The sequence below is a fragment of the Vipera berus genome (genome assembly GCF_964194415.1).
Source record: "Vipera berus genome assembly, chromosome: 10".
NCBI lineage: Eukaryota > Metazoa > Chordata > Lepidosauria > Squamata > Viperidae > Vipera > Vipera berus.
In genome coordinates this window covers 6,830,150-6,846,265 of record NC_138213.1, presented here as the reverse complement: position 1 = coordinate 6,846,265, position 16,116 = coordinate 6,830,150, and the positions used below count along the sequence as shown (strand labels likewise).

The window sequence follows — 16,116 nt, the reverse complement described above, 5'->3', positions numbered from 1 at the left end:
TTTCAAGTGAACACGTTGCAGCCTTTTTTTTTTTGCAAATTTGAATTACAATCAACGAGATGTTGAAAACTGCCCTCCTAATTTGTCAATCCAAAACTGTAATCACATGCAAGTTCCTACGGGAATTTATTTGAACGTGGCTTTACTCCTGCACAGGGCTGTACACTGGATTATGCAAGGAAACGCGGGAGATGTTGAGGAAGCAAAGCTAAAATGAGATGCCTTTTTGGTGGGTTTTCTTAACGTAGGCTTCCTGCTACAGCTATTACCTCTCCTTTCGTACAAAAATAATGCCCCTATGGGGGCCTTGGTGCTACATGCCGAGGCCCGTTTGCTTCCTTTAGGCCGATTTCCTTTAGCTCTCTTCAGTTCAAGCTAGTCAATACTGGAAGTGATTTGCTTCAAAACTCCAAGGTCTAACTTCAGCTGTGAATTGACCGAAAGAAAGCTGTTACAAAACGTATCATCATACACCAATGGTTTTTATTAAGTTTCAGAAACCTTTTTTTCACAAGATGGTAAAAAAAAAACTCTTACAACCACTTTTATTTTAAGTTTTCCATGGTTTTCCCCATCAGGTTTTCCTCTTGTTTGCCAAAACCAATTTACTTACCATGCATCTAAAGTGGTAGATACAGGCTATGAATGTCTTTAATATTCTATTTGTAGCAGCTTATGCAGATGCAGCCAAATACCAAGCCTCGGGACAAATTTTTACACAAAAACTTTACAATGTAGAATTTGAATTTAAAATAGAGAAAACTTAAAATCTACACAAAAAACTGGTAAAAATCAAGCACGAGTACAAGGACTGGAACTTAATCCAGATGAACAGGAGAGTGTCTCACCTTCCTTTCAAGTGCTTTTATTCTGCTACAGAAGAGTCAGTTGAGGGGGGAAAAAAGTAAGCTTTTTTCTGTGTGTGTGTGTGTGTGTATGTGGTTAGTTTAAATTATACACTCTGTAGATACTATGGACCAATTTAAAAGTTACACAGACAGCAACGGATGTCCACTGGGCTCATGTGCATTGTTTAGACTATCCAACCGTGTTGCTGAGAACAAGTCAGGCAAAATTTTGAAGAGAGAAAAATCCATGTGTAACTTCCCTTACCCTGCCCTGGACAAACATTTTTTTTTTACTGATGGGCACACTGCACCCCGGGTCCATGATGGCCACTTTCCTCATCGGAACTATCATTATATGCCTCACGCCTCTGCCCACCGCTTGACCCACGAGTAGTGTCAAATTCTTGAAGATCTACTTCTTCTGCTTCGCTAATTATGTTGGAAACTTCTGGTCTGGAGGGCAGAAGATCTTCAAGTTCCTAAAAATGAAATATTTCCAATTTATTTGAATATGTTATTTGGCCAAGTGTGATTGGACACACAAGGAAATTGTCTCTGGTGCAGAAGTTCTCACTGTACATGCAAAGCAACAGAATAATGATAATAATACCAATAAGAGGGTTAAGAAAGATAATGAGGTTTTAAAATACTACAGCCATACAACATTGTGACAATTATGAGTGATAGCCTGAGGACAAAGCAAGGAAAGGGTTGCATGGAGTTGTCATTCTATTTATGTCCTCAAATGTTTATGGTTATTTGATTTTTCAATAAAACTTGCCTTTTGCTCATATAACATGATGTGGCTACCAGCCCTACCCCCAAGATTTCTGGAGAAGGTGGAACAATGATGTGGAATGAATGGGCCAGATCATGTGATTTTCCTGTGTTTGGGAGCGGATGCTTCTCCTTGAATAATATTACACTTATTTTAAGGTTTGATTGCGTGTAGAGAGGAGATGTGAAGAGTTGAGGAGAGAATATTTAGCAGACTGCTTTGTATACTTACTGTAAGCTTTTCTGGGCTAATCCAGTTGTTTTCAGGAAACTGCACATCAAACTTTATATAAAGATCACCCTTTTCAAAAGGGTTGCGGTATTGTGGCATTCCCTCCCCTCGAACTACCCGGACACAGCCTAGAGTTTAAAAAAAAAAAAGGAAACCTGTCAGTGAAGGGCAGCGTGTCACTTCTCTCTAGGCAAAAAAAACAAAACAAAACAAAAACCTGATGTGAAAATATTTTTAAAAAGCGTTTGAAGATGGAAGAACTCAAAACAACAGCATAAGAGTTTTTACCTGGCTCAATTACTTTTCCTGGGGGATATTTCACCACAATCTGGCGTGCATCAAGGTGCTTAAATGTGAACTGAAAGCCACACAGGGCTTCAACAAGTCCAATCTTGTGGGTCATGTGCAAATCATTTCCATCTCTCTGGAACACCTTGGAGAAAGAGGGAGAAGGGCAGGGTTGGGTGTTTGCTTTTACCATTTGGCACTAGAGTGTTTCATACATAAGCTGGCCATCTTCAGAAACCATACTCGATTCTTCAAACCCTTGTCCCAAGTGAACTGCACTGTTAGCACTGTTTTCCAAACCAAAGTTATCATTTAACAACAACAATATCACAAGACACACACACACACACACACACACACACACACACACACACTGCCCCTCATTGCTTTAAAGCCCTCTCTGGATGGTTTACAATGTGAGCATCTTGCCCCCAACAATCCGGGACCTCATTTTACCGACCTTGGAAGGAGGGAAGGCTGAGTCAATCTTAAGCCGGTCAGGATCGAACTGCTAGCTATGGGCAGTGTTAGCCTACAATACTGCATTCTAACCACTGCGCCACCACAGCTCTCACAACTAAGGAAATATATTGGGGTTCTTGCTCATAGAATTGCACTTAAGATCTCCACTAAAAATAAGATTAAAATGGTGGCTAAAGGATGCATCCCATCAGTCTTAGCAATAGCAGACCTATATACTGCTCCGTAGTGTTGTACAGCCCTCTCTTGAGCAGTTTGCAGAGTCAGCATCTTGGCCCCAGCAATCTTGGGCCTCATTTTACCGACCTCAGAAGGATGGAAGCCCATCAGGATCGAACTGCTGGCAGTCAGCAGAATTAGCCTGCAATACTGCACTTTTAACCATGGCGGCACCACGACTTGTGCACATTTAATGAAGTTTCACCACCCCAAACATTCCCATTCAAAATGTTCCGGTGTCACTGAGCCAATGTTCTTTTGGCAATTCAAATTCAATTACCTCATGCTCCTTTTCTTGAAGCAGGAGGACAATGTCTCCTGGCTCCACGCCAGGGGCTTGGTCAGCTTCTCCGGTAAAGGTGATTCTCTGCCCATGCTTCATGCCTTTGTCTACATGGACTTCAAGAATCTTTACTTCTTTTATCACCTTCTTCCCTTCACATTTTTTACAGCGGTCTTTTTCGTTGATTACTTCTCCTAAAAAGAGACCAACATGTTTGCACCTTGTTTCGAGAGGTAGGAAACTCAAGCCACAAAGATCCCGATTCTTAAGATCAGCAATGGCTATTCCATATAATTTTATTTATGAATCGATTCAGTTTATAGGCTTTCCGCCTCACTATCCAAAACAACTGGGCAGATCGATATGCTTCCTTCTCCCAGATTTTACAGGAGGTTGTGTTCCTTCTTCTTGGCCTGACTGCCAAAAAATTAGCAGTGCACAACAATGTTCGGGGGGGGGGGGGAAATCTTGCTCCTTTTCATACTTAGGAGAGATTGTGTATGTTTATATGAGAAGATACTGTCCTATTTGCTCGGACTTTGCGGCCTTCTCCTTGGAAAAATTGGCTGGTGGCAAAAACATGTTTTTATTCCCGGTGTGTATAAAATTTTAACAGAAGGGTTTTTTCCTGCGGCTTTTCTCCTTGAAGACATCCATTTTCTGAATGTAGCCTTGATCCCTAAAAGGTTCTCAACTCAAATCTAGTTTTAAACATTATAATGCAATAGCATCATGCTACCTCTGTAATGCTGCATGTGAGTTGTAATCCAAGACCTTGTTTAAAACAACCAAAAAAGCCCCCTCTGCTATGTCTCAATTGTACCCCAATTCCACTAATCCTGCGATATATATAAACCAAGCCAAGATCAATGGCATACCCAGTTACTGTATTATCAAACTAATCTAAATGTAGATGGCCAATTGGTACCACCCAACTTCAGAAGACTTTGTGTCCATCAATTATACCAGGGCTAGGCAAACATGGCTCTTTTTATGACTCGTGGACTTCAACTCCCAGAATGCCTGAGCCAGCCACGCTGAGGGAAAAGGGAGAGGTTTCCAAGCTCAGTCATGCTGGCTTAGGAATTCTGGGAGTTGAAGTCCAGGAGTCATAAAAGTGCCACGGTTGCCTACCCCTGACTTATACCATTGTTTGCAGACAAGGCAAACAACCTCTCTGTCCCCCCCCCCAAAGTACAAAACGTAAATGCTCACTTAGCTATGAAGCTGGCACTGTTATCATCCTGAACATTAACCATCACTCACTGGGTAAGAATGGGAACAAGCCTGCCTAAATTCTTTGGCTACCTCTTTTCTTGCTGAAGAACCGGTTGGATTACCTTCTCCATTGCAATCAGAACAGACCGACTGCATTTGCTGAACCATCCCAGGAGCCAACTGCCTGATCATAATTCTCATGCCTCGGCCCCGGCAAGCTGCACACTTCTGAACTGCTCCAGATTTACCCCCTTGGCTGGGATCCAGGGAGAGAAAGAGAGAAAAAAACAATGTGATCTCTTGAGTTCCAAATAATGGCCTGGAAGCGCCTGCTCAAGTTAAGCAGGAGTGCCGGATGGAAAGGCCTAAGCGAGGGCCACAGAAAGAATGGAGATGCAAAATATTACGCAGCTTCCCTGGCCGGGGGGGGGGGGGGGGGGGGCGGAAGAGTGTTCCCTTTATACAAACAGCTGCATTTTAGATGGATGTGCGGTTTTGTTTTTGCTTTTTTGGAATGATTAATGGACGATTCTTTGAACTCAGAACTTTCTGAAGACAAATGAATAAAAGAAAAACTCACCCGTTACATGAACTACAAAGGACATTCTTGCTAAGTTGTAGTTTGGTAGTTTTCCCATTATATAGATCTTCTAAAGAAACTCTGAGGAGAAAAGAAGTTTATTTTAATAAACTTGCAAATGCAAATCTAAATAGGTGTGCTGCTGTACGTTTTCTTTGATGGAATGAAAATGTGCCATTGCAAATACTTGTTAAAACTGGCCCAAGCAAAGTAAGAAGAGTTGAGCTGAATTAATTTAAATAGCAGTTAGCTTCTATCTTCTCGCCATCAGAGAGCTCTGCACCTCTAATAATGCACCATGACTACATTCTATCCCCATTTCCTCCAAGGATAGGAAAACACTGATGAATCTTGTCTACTTCATCCTACCGTGGAATCAAGGCCGAGACCCCCAACAGGCCCAACATCACTGGAGTTTAATTGTTGAGCAGGCATTTGAATCGGAAAATTCCGAAACTAAAGCAGGTTACAATGCTATAACCATCATTCAGCTTTTTCACTGGAAGAAATGTAGGTCAAAATAATGCACCTGGCTATCTATACAACCTTTCCCCTGTGCTAGCCATTCAGCCATAAACCTAAAACTTCTATCTTAATTTGTGTCAGTGTTTAGAACAATCACTTCTGTCGAAGGCCGTAGTGAGTTTGTAATTTGAAATACTCTGAACTATTTAAATTACAGATTTTTCTTAGTATTGGTGGTAAGCTACTTGGCGGGTTTTAAATCAGCATCAATTGTAATTTTAAAAAAAAAGTACTGCCATTCTACCTCTACGCCTGACCACTGCTGTGTTCAAAATTCAAGATAAGCCGAATTTTGAATATGTTACAGTAACAGAGGAGAACTGAAGGAAAGTCAATGGAACAATTAAGGGATGGGTTCCTTTTAGGTGTTCAGTCCAAAACTTTTTTTAATATATATATATGTGTAGTACTAGCCATTTAATTTCACTCTTCTGCCTCCCTATTTCTCTGTTGCTTCCCTTTTTAAGCAGAATAATTAGGATTTTTCTGCTGCATAGCTTTACACTTAATTCTATGGCACAGCTTAATTGTTCTTTTGCACCATTGCTTTCAGCCCCCCCCCCCCAAATAGTCCAGAACAGAAAACTAACATCAGGAATACTATTTTTATTGTAAGTAGCAGAATATTGCAAGTTTGGTTTCAGAGAAATAGTAAGGGTCAATTCTGAGATGCTTTCTCAAATTACATTTCTGGTTTAGGTTCAATTTTTGTTTCTCAAGACTGTTGCCTAGACTACAGTTCTTTCTCTTGTCTCTCAAGGTCATTCTCACAGTCCACTAGAAATAACATGGCTATTAGCAGATCACTTAAAGCCATCAGGTGATGATAACACAGGAAGAATTGCGTAGAGGTGCAACCAAAAGTGGAAGTGAACTCTTTTGAAGCCCTACTGGGGGAACTGTTTAAAATTTTAAAAGCATCTATATACTACACTTCCCTTCAGGAGAGTTCAAAGCATACTTAAAAGGCAAATTTTTAAGTCATCCTTTCAAGGAGAGAAGGAATCATCGCAGACTCAAATTACGGAACATTCCACTCACAACTGAAGTTATTTTCTTCTAAAAAATGTATGCACTACGTTGAGCTGCCTGATTTTTTTTTAAAAAAAAAAACCAGGACAAGGTATCAAGTAAGATATAGATCACTAATATTCATCATTTCAATAAAAAGTCTTCTCTATGCAAACTTGCAGTATTTTGAGGACTGACAGCATATCCAGAAGTGGGAATGTGGGACCACTCACAGGCAACATGTTTTTAGATCACCTGCTCCGCGTGACTTAGAAGATTGTTTATTAAAAATTAAATAGGAAGCTGGCCCTCCCAGATAAAAAAAAAACAACCACCATCCTCTTAACATAATTAATAGGAAAAGGATCTTTGAACCACATAAAAGTCCCTCTGGGATGTTCAGACAACATCCGTGTGGGGGATAGGTCATCTTCTAGTAAATGAAGTTTTCATGACTGGACACCCTCATCCTGAAGTTCATTTGCAAATACGCAACTTACTGTGCCAGCCACTCTGAGTGCACCCATTACGTAACATTTCAAAAATGCCCCCATCTTGATGGTTGCCTATTTGGTCCTATACAGTGAATGCTTTTGTCTTGATCAATTTCAAATATTTTGCTGTTTTTTTATTATAAAGAGATGCAGAGCCATACTTTTAACGCATGGACTGGCAGAAGGATAGGTTCCAGTCTATTATTATAGCTTACTGGGCTGTTCCTAGATGCAGTTTCCCTCCCCCAGGAAATGTATCTCATTACCTTCAGCGTGGGCAAGGCTTTAATGCTCAACTCTATGATGATTCAGTGGTATGACCTTATTTTTGAATCGCTTGCCTCGAAGTACTAAACAAATGAATAACAAAATAAAAATTCCCACAAAGTATTTTGAAGTTTTATATTCTAGAATCCATAACAGAGCCTCCTCTGACCTCAAGGGTCAAGCCCGAAACGCTATTTTTTTTTAACCACAGCTTAATTATTTCCGCCAAGGGCCTTACAATTTTGATAGTGTTTAAATTATTCAGAAATCAACACTCAGCCATTATTGTCCAAAGTATAATTTCAGGTAGGAAGATTTAGCCCAATATGGCATGGAGCAACAGCTACTATCAGAAACTTTTATTATTAGTAGTAGTAGTAGGTAATTTCCTGCCCTTACTGGCTTCCACTCCGTTTTCTTCTTGTGTTCAAAATAGTATTTTTAAAGTGTAAATGTACTTTTAAAGTATAAATGATCTGGATCAGGATACCTTTATGTTTTCCTATATTAACTTTCCATTTTCTAAGATTCTCTTCAGAGACTAAAGATGAAAACAACTGGTGAAGGTATACAAGGAGCGTTAACAGATAAAAGAGAAAGTAAGCCATGATGTTTCAATAATTAAAAGGGATATTCAAACGATAAACCAAGCGATAATTTTCCCATAGAAGAAAATGAAAAAAAAATCAAGTTCCATGAGATTATTTGAACAGACTGAGGATTAAGAATTCTTAGAAGTAAAAGGAAGGAATACAAAGTTGGTTTATTGGATCAAGATTCAAACAGATGTTATCCCTGGTAAATTTTAATGGACTGACATCAGGACTGAACGATGAGGCTTTAAGGATCTGTTTACAGCTAAGACATGGAACATGGGAAGAAGAGATCATTTGTTGCATTTAAAGGAAGGTGAGTTATCATTATTTATAGATATGATGAAGGTACAAAGTCACTTTCCCCTTAATTTCTACGTTATCATTTTTGCCCCTCTGTAACGTTAGTCTAAATAAATACTGTAAAAGTTATGCAATATTTTACTTTGCAGCAGTTATTTTTCTACCTGCTAATCTTACATTGAAATCCCAGCTAGATTAAAAAAAACACAAAAACCCCACTGAGTCAGAGATAGCTTGCTAAGAACTGGAGAGCAAACAGGGCCCATCTCCCAAATAATGCCACAATCCACACCATAAGAGCTCCTAGTGATTCCCTTGCACCCACACACCCATATTCACACTGGAAGGAATCAAGTAATTACATTTATTTGTGCAAAGTCAGCAACGAGCAGATGTATAGATTCTGAAGCGCAGGTTTCAACCCGTCACCAAACCTGAAGTCAACAATATTTTAGTTAACAGTTTCAACTAGAACTCAGGCCCTCCCTCCCACTTTCTAAGAAATACTTCAGCAAACAGGGCTATTGTGAATTAAAGAACTTTTCAACGAAAGGAGATTAGCTTGGTACTTACTTAAGTGGGTGCATCATATCTTCGCCTCGTCTTCTCCCATTACGACTTCTACTCTGATTGCCCATGAAACCAAAAAGCCCCCCACCAAATATGTGGGAGAATATATCGTCCATTCCTCCGCTTCCGCCACTACCTTCCCGGAGGCCTTGTTCTCCATATCGATCGTATAATTCACGTTTCTCGGGATTCGAGAGAACTTCGTAGGCAAAGCTTATTTCTTTGAACTAAATAAAGAAGAAAAAAACATTTTATTTTTTTAAAAAATACCCTTGATTACTTTCATTTCCTAGTATTACAAGCCAAGAAGGAAAGTGAGGTTACCTTCCATGGGTAATACTGGAATCGTTGCTGCTTTTTATAAGTGAATGTATACCAGTTCCAGAAACAAGTTGCTTCATTTGGGCAGCTAACATTTTGCACTGTCTACTTTCATAAGCCTCTCCTCTGCTCAGCCTGTTTAAGCTGATGGTCCAGTCTCAGTGTATTTCAAGCATCTTAAAGTAATTGTCATTTGCAAGCTCCTGTCAGTCAGAGAGCACTGAGGACCCTTTTACTCCAACCCTGAACTACAAATATTCTCCTTTACTGATCCCGTCGGTCCTCCTGGATAAAGCAGACGGGAAACTTGACTAGATGAATTCCATCTTACTGTAATGCTACAATATCAGCCTGTTCCCGCCACCACTTCTAACTGCTCCACCCATTAGGACAGGCCCTTCCTGCCCAACTTTCTTTCTCTGTTAAGCCACAGGGGGCTCCTGCCTCTTTTCCCCCAAGGCCATCCACACATTCCACTCCACCTCCTTCGACTCACAATAGCGAGGAGAAAGGTTTGAGGGTTGAAAGCTACTCAGTCTCCCAACCTTCTGACACAAGGTAGAGGTGAATACATTTTCCGCAGGCCACCGTTTTCCAAGGAGCTCATGGGAACACAGGAGTCCATTAATTTGGTGCTTATAAAAGCTCAAAAGAAAAGTAGTTCCTAGTTTTTGGCCTGCTGAATTTTAGGACTGCCTCTGGATTTGAACTAGGCCCTGTTCCCCAATCAAATGTTTTATTTTATGGTGAAGACTGAAATTTTGTCAGTTCCTAAATCCATGGGCTAAACCAGACATGTCAAACGTCATGTAACATTGCGCGACGTATCAAGAGCTATGGTTTCTTCATAAACGCATCCGGCCCATGGGCCAGCAGTTTGACACTCCTGGGCTAAACGTTCATATACTATTTTATTTACAATTGAATCTAGCTTAGTTAACGGTGCAAAATATGTTTCGAAAGCAAGCTGCAAGAAAGAAAATCATACCTTGTCACCTGCATTTGGATTCTTATCCGGGTGGTATTCTTTGGCAAGCTTACGGTATGCCTAAACACCAAAAAGAAGCCAATGCAAGTTAGCAGACAGTCATTAATTTTCTGCAGTTCAAGTTATATTAATATGTAAAATATCTAACTTCCATGCAAAAATATGCAAGAATGAGTGTGTTCTGGTCCTCCAGACACGGTAGAACTACCGCTATTATAATTCCTCATCCTCAGTCACACAGATTAGGTCTGATAAGAACTGGGGTTCAACAGGATCGTCAGGGCCGATCATTTCCCATTCCTGGACAAGATTGTGTATATCACCATAGGCTCCATTAAAAGGAATAATCAACCAGAAACAAGAGTCAATATTTGTAGCCATATTTAACAGTATTGTCCAAATATAGATTGATTGTTGGGTGGTTAGTCCAAACATTTGAGACAACCCCCTTCCAAATAGGTAATCCTTCTCACAAACCTAGCATCTTTTTCCCCATTTACCACAAAATTCACCCTTATTAACATTCCCAAATCAATACATATGAAAAAAGCAAAAGTCTATGATTAGGCACTAGTCATAAGAAAAAAAATGTCTGGAAACTAAGGCTAAATTACTAGTAATTCCATATGAGGGCACCAGTGGGTGTTCAAATGTTGTTGGATTCCATAGTTACGGGATGGTCTAGTAAGAGTCCAACAACACAAACATTACCTGAGGCTTCAGGTTCCCCCCCCACCAACGCCACACAGGCACACCTCCCTCCATCATGGTTGCTACAACTGCTCTAGTTATTAGTATATCATTTACACACTTTTATTTTGTACTTTGGTTTCTGCCAAGTTTCAGACTCAGCTTAACTGGAAACAGCTTTCCAAAAACCAGGGACAAAGCAAGAAATACTTTTCATCTGAGAAAATTAACTTAATGTTAGCCAATTGTAATTAAAACATTTTTTAAATAATGTAATAACTCTCTCACCTTCATAATTACAATTTGGCAGCAACTTTGGGAAGGCTTTTAGGACTTCCTCTAAAAGTTGGGGATCTCATGAGGCGTAACGCTTGTATATGATTATAACAAGTATAACTTGTTCAATAAGTACATATTAACCTGGTCAATTAGTTTACTTCTTAAATAATCATTTTTGAGTTTAGTCTAGGTATAAGGTAAAGATAAAGGTTCCCCCGCACATGCGTGCTAGTCGTTTCCGACTCTAGGGGCCGGTGCTCATCTCCCTTTCAAAGCCGAAGAGCCAGCGCTTGTCCAAGGACGTCTCCGTGGTCATGTGGCTGGCATGATTAGACGCCAAAGGCGCACGGAACGCTGTTACCTTCCCACCGTAGTGGTCCCTATTTTTCTACTTGCATTTTTACGTGCTTTCGAACTGCTAGGTTGGCAGAAGCTGGGACGAGTAACAGGCGCTCAACTCTGTTACGCGGCACTCGGGATTCGACCCGCCAAACTGCCGACCTTCTGATCGACAGGCTCAGCGGCCTAACCCACTGAGCCACCACATCCTTAGTCTAGGTATACTTTATTTCAAATAACAGCTAAATCACTGTGATAATGTTTTCCTAAGATCAGCAGTTCAAACCATTATAAAGGCGTACAAGAAACTGGCAATAATCAACTGTGAGAAGAAAACTAACATGGCCAACACCTTGGGGTATTTTAAATGGCACCCCAATTATCGATTTATGTGAAATAATTGTTCCTAAGGACTGCAAGTGTTATAAAAATGAAGCCAAATCGGTTCGGCATGTTACAGACCACTCCTCTTTTCAAGATGTATAGAAGATAGCCATGCCAACATTCTCTTTTCTATTAAAAATGAAACAGCTTTGTGTTCTACTTCACTTTTACCAAACCTTCCTTCTAAAAAGACAAGCAGCACAAGAATGGGAATATCGTTACGCAATGTACATCAGAGTGAGATACAACCCAAGGCTTGTTAGTTAGCAACCATTTTAGAAGATAGGAACAGAACTCTCCATAACTGATACTTGCCAGTTATAATTAAGAGTTCTAAAGTTCAAAGAGCGAATATCCATGCCAGATTTATACTACTTTCTATGAATCTGGGGAAAAGATTAAATGGCTAGGTATTCAACTTGACCCCCTAACAACATCAGCTATATTAAAATAAACCCATTCACTTGCAGTTCTTAAAAGGGATGCATTTTCAATTCCACATTTATGAAATCTTTAGGTGTTCTCTCAATGTTAGGATCAAACAGATATTCAAAATTAGTGCCAAAGAACAATTAATTTTACTATCCAGCTAAGGAAATGGTTTTACAGGAGGCAAAACATCACAAAATATCAAACTCTGTTTGTTTGCTCATGGAGAAAGGCAATACACCACCGAAGATAGGGGTTTTCCCCCCTCCCCAGTTCAGAATAGGGATGTCAGCAGCAACTTCATGCTTGCTTGTGCTTCACTACTATTCAGTGACAGACTGCCATGAGCTATGGGGAGGGGAATGCTTTGGGAAACAAAAGTAAATGCTGTATCTTCTCAAGATGCTGCCTCAAGGTCACCAAGCTGGAAAAAGGAAGGGGCCAAACTAAGCCTGGATTGACTGTTATGAAAATATCTTGCCTGAAAATAAATTCTCAATAAATGGAGCCAATGATTGTTTTTACTTGAAGGTTTAAGCTGTGGCAAGCCCAACAAGCGAACTTATTTTCCTGTTGACCTCTCACCTGGTGTGACTCCTCCCATGCACCTGCTTCCTCAATAACAAACATCCAGCCCAAACCAACACTCCCAAATGTCTAGGATTCTTTTCTCAGTAGCAGTACCCGCTTATCATAGAGAGGTAGGACATAGTGGTTAACCAGTTGAAAAGTGCGTTCTGGGATGGCATTCCGTTGGATTGGGTGACAGATGCGCAAGGTTGACAAGGACATAGATAAAGGATCAGCTACTGAGGACAAGGCCAGAGTGTGACACAATCCCTAAAGTGGGCCGGGTGAGAGCAAAATGTAAACAGGATTTGATTTAATGAAAAAGTTATGGATTAGACAATGCCACATTTAATAATTTCCCTATCTCTTTCACTAGAAATTATTTTTGGTAATACTTGAGAAGTTCAAGAGGAGTATATAGTTCAGCCTCATTATGATTCTGCAGACAGAAACAATTCAGCTGACATCCTGTTTGAGCAACAAAATTTATTTCCATGAAAAGAAAAGTAAATACGAGTGTTGACCCATTCTTCTCCTCCTTGCTCTAAGAAGTGGGAATGTGATCAGAAGGTGGAAAAAATTTCTAGAAGATGCCTAAGATACTGGAGTGAGAATGAACCAAAAGAAAGTAATTTCTGGCTCTTCAAAGCAATCATAACTTATCCTACGAAATTGGAAGAGGGTAAATATGTAGTCCCTCGTCACTCTAAAATAGTTCTCAAAAGAACGTGAAAATATGGGCAGAAGAGGAAAGCTATATGTTGTTTTACTTTTCGAATCCTAATTGTTTAAGGCAATTGTGCAGAATGCCTATTCTTGGGAAGGAATGAGGAAGAAGCCAAAAACAAAGGAAGCCCCAACATTTTTTTATTCTTCACATTCCAAACTAGGGCATCGTGTATTTAAATTGGTGTTTACATATATACACATGGGTGCACGTTGCTCAGCCTCTCCCAAAGGGGCATAGAGAGATGCTTGGGATTACAGCTCTGGCTGGGGATGCTGGGAGTTGCAGTTTGAGCATACTTGAACAGAGCGCTGAACACTGGAAGACTAACCCTTGATATACAAAAGGCAAAGCCAAGCCAAGGAATTTGCTCAATTATTAATGTCTTGCTGCAGATCCAGACATTACAGCCTGGAAACCACGGGTCAGATTGATATTAGAACCTAGCAAGATGGGTAGCTAGAAAAATTGTACAAATAGATATTCACCAAAGTTAAGAAAAATGGGACTTAAGATATGTGATTTCCTCCCCCCCCCACAAGCTAGGGAGGGAAAGGAAGAAGCAAATGGGGATGCTGCTGATCGGGATGCCTCCCCCTCCTCCATCTTTCCCTCCCCCACAGCAATCTCCATTTTCTGTCCCACTCCGACTTCCCGGCACCCAAACTCTCATATTTCCGACCGTCCTCCCCGAACAATTTACCTTACACCTTGCCTCCTCCCAAGCCCCCCCTTGCCCTCTACTACAACGACCCCTCCCCCACCTGGCAGCTGGGGCAAGAAGCCCCATCCTCCCCAGCGCCCCGTCCACCACCCACACACCCCCCTCCCCCCAAGACCCTCTGCATCGGTTACACTGCAACTCCCATCCTCCCCAGCACCCCCACGATCCCCCCTCCCTCTCCCCTCCTCAAAATGCAACCCTGCCCTCCTCTACCCGCCCCCCCCCCGGCCCCTCACCTTGCAGATCCTCCCCCTCCCCCCCCACGACCCTCTATTCTTCCTACCAAGGGCCCTACGTGACACACTCCCCATCATCCCCAGCCGGCGGGCCCTGGACTTTCGACCTTCTCCTCCTAGGGGCCTGCTTTCCCTCCCCCCCCACCGGATGGCCTCTGCTCAGCCCCCCCCCCCAAGAGCGGCCAGGCCCAGCGCCCGGCCTCCTCCTCCTCCCCGCCGGCTCCTTCTCTCCGGCGAGGCCTTCAGGGACCCGCTTGGGAAGGCGGAGGGCCTGGGTTGGAGGGGGGGGGGCTCCCTCGAGCCGGGCCTGCTTTCCCTTCCTGGCCCGCCCGCCCGCCTCGGACCTTTTTCAGCTCGTTGTCGGAGACCCCCGGCGGCACCCCGAGGATGTCGTAGAGCTTGGTGTCGGCCACGTTCGCCATGTCCGCGCCGGGGAAGGCGGCCGCCGGCAAAGGGAAAAGGCCGCGAAACGCCGGGAGCGCGACGGCGCCGCGAGAGCGTCTGAGGGGGGAAGCAGGAAGGAGGGGGAGAGGGCGGAGAGCGGAGCGAAGGCCGCACGCAAGCACGCACGCACGCACGCGACGTCGGCGGGACGCACGCACGCACGCACGCTCGCCCGGCTTCCCGCGGCCAGGAGGAGCCCCGCCTCCTTGCAGGCCCCGCCTTTCGCCTTCGGGCCGGGGAGGGGGAGAGCCAAGAAGCCTGGCTTGCCCTTTTTTGGGAGGGGAAGAAAACCCGGAGGCCGGATCGCGGGGGATTGGGGATTCCAGAGAGGCTGGCGGGACGTCAGGGAAGCGGAGGGGCAGCCGAACAAAGGCGGTTCGCTGCTGGGGGTGGGTGGGGGGGAATGAACTGCAATTCCCAGCATTCCCCGGGGGGAAAGCCGCGTGCTTCCCAGGGGCTTGGAAGGCAGAGTCAGGGCTCAATTGCGGCTTGTTCCGAATAAGCCAGTGGGGAGGTGGGCTTTGGAATGGGCGCTGGTTTTTCACCTGTGAACCAGCGGAAGGTGTTTTTGCTTTGTTCCCTGGAAATTGCCGGGTTCGGTTTTGGATTTAGGACCGTGGAAATAACACACTCGGTCTCTCCATTACTCATGCGCTCCTGACCTCTCGGATAGACTACCGCAACGCTCTCTACATGGGGCTGCCCTTGAGGACAACTGGGAGGCTTCAACTGGTGCAGAATGCGGCCGCGCGAGTTGTGATGGGGGGGTTTCCCGATACTCCCATGTAACACCTCTCCTCCGCGAGCTGCATTGGCTTCTGGTTGCCTTCCGGGTGAGATTCAAGGTGCTGGTGATGACCTATAAAGCCCTAAATGGCAAGGGTCTGGATTACCTACGGGAGCACCTGCTGCCAGCGTCAACTTCCCTTCGTCCTGTGCGCTCCCACAGAGAAGGCCTCCTCAGGGTGCCGTTGGTCAGGGATTGCCGGCTGGCAGTCCCCAGGGGGAGAGCATTCTCTGTGGGAACACCAGCCCTTTGGAATCAACTGCCTGTTGAGCTCCGGATGGCTCCCGACCTTCGCTCTTTCCGCCGTGACCTGAAGACTTGGTTGTTTGAACAGGGCGGCCTGCACTAAGGGTTTGGGTTTATTTTTAACTATTTATTGTTGGGGCTAAATTAATTTAATTTATTTTTAATTTTTGTATGTTGTATTTTATTGCCCTGTACACCGCCCTGAGTCCCTTGGGAGAAGGGCGGTATAGAAATTTAATAAATCAATCAGCATCTCTCCTTCTC

The 16,116-nt window shown here is 43.1% G+C and overlaps 1 protein-coding gene across 1 annotated transcript; it reads right to left on the bottom strand.

The window, feature by feature from the left end:
* Positions 1-463: 463 nt before the first annotated feature.
* On the bottom strand, positions 464-14,941 carry DNAJA2 (DnaJ heat shock protein family (Hsp40) member A2). Its single transcript, XM_081335759.1, has 9 exons — positions 14,720-14,941; positions 9,998-10,057; positions 8,692-8,915; positions 4,926-5,006; positions 4,468-4,601; positions 3,125-3,321; positions 2,146-2,290; positions 1,858-1,985; positions 464-1,327 (listed from the first exon to the last, which is right to left on the bottom strand). The coding sequence occupies exons 1-9, from the start codon at positions 14,795-14,797 to the stop codon at positions 1,139-1,141; spliced, it is 1,236 nt and encodes a 411-aa protein (XP_081191885.1). The 5' UTR covers positions 14,798-14,941; the 3' UTR covers positions 464-1,138.
* Positions 14,942-16,116: the final 1,175 nt, after the last annotated feature.

Excerpts from the sequence above, each read along its gene's own strand:
- DNAJA2 (XM_081335759.1), bottom strand. The coding sequence starts at position 14,797 with ATGGCGAACGTGGCCGACACCAAGCTCTACGACATCCTCGGGGTGCCG. Across the intron at positions 10,058-14,719 it reads CCGACAACGAGCTGAAAAAG|GCATACCGTAAGCTTGCCAA; the intron begins GTCCGAGGCGGG and ends TTTGGTGTTTAG. Across the intron at positions 3,322-4,467 it reads TTCTGATTGCAATGGAGAAG|GAGAAGTAATCAACGAAAAA; the intron begins GTAATCCAACCG and ends GTCTCTTTTTAG.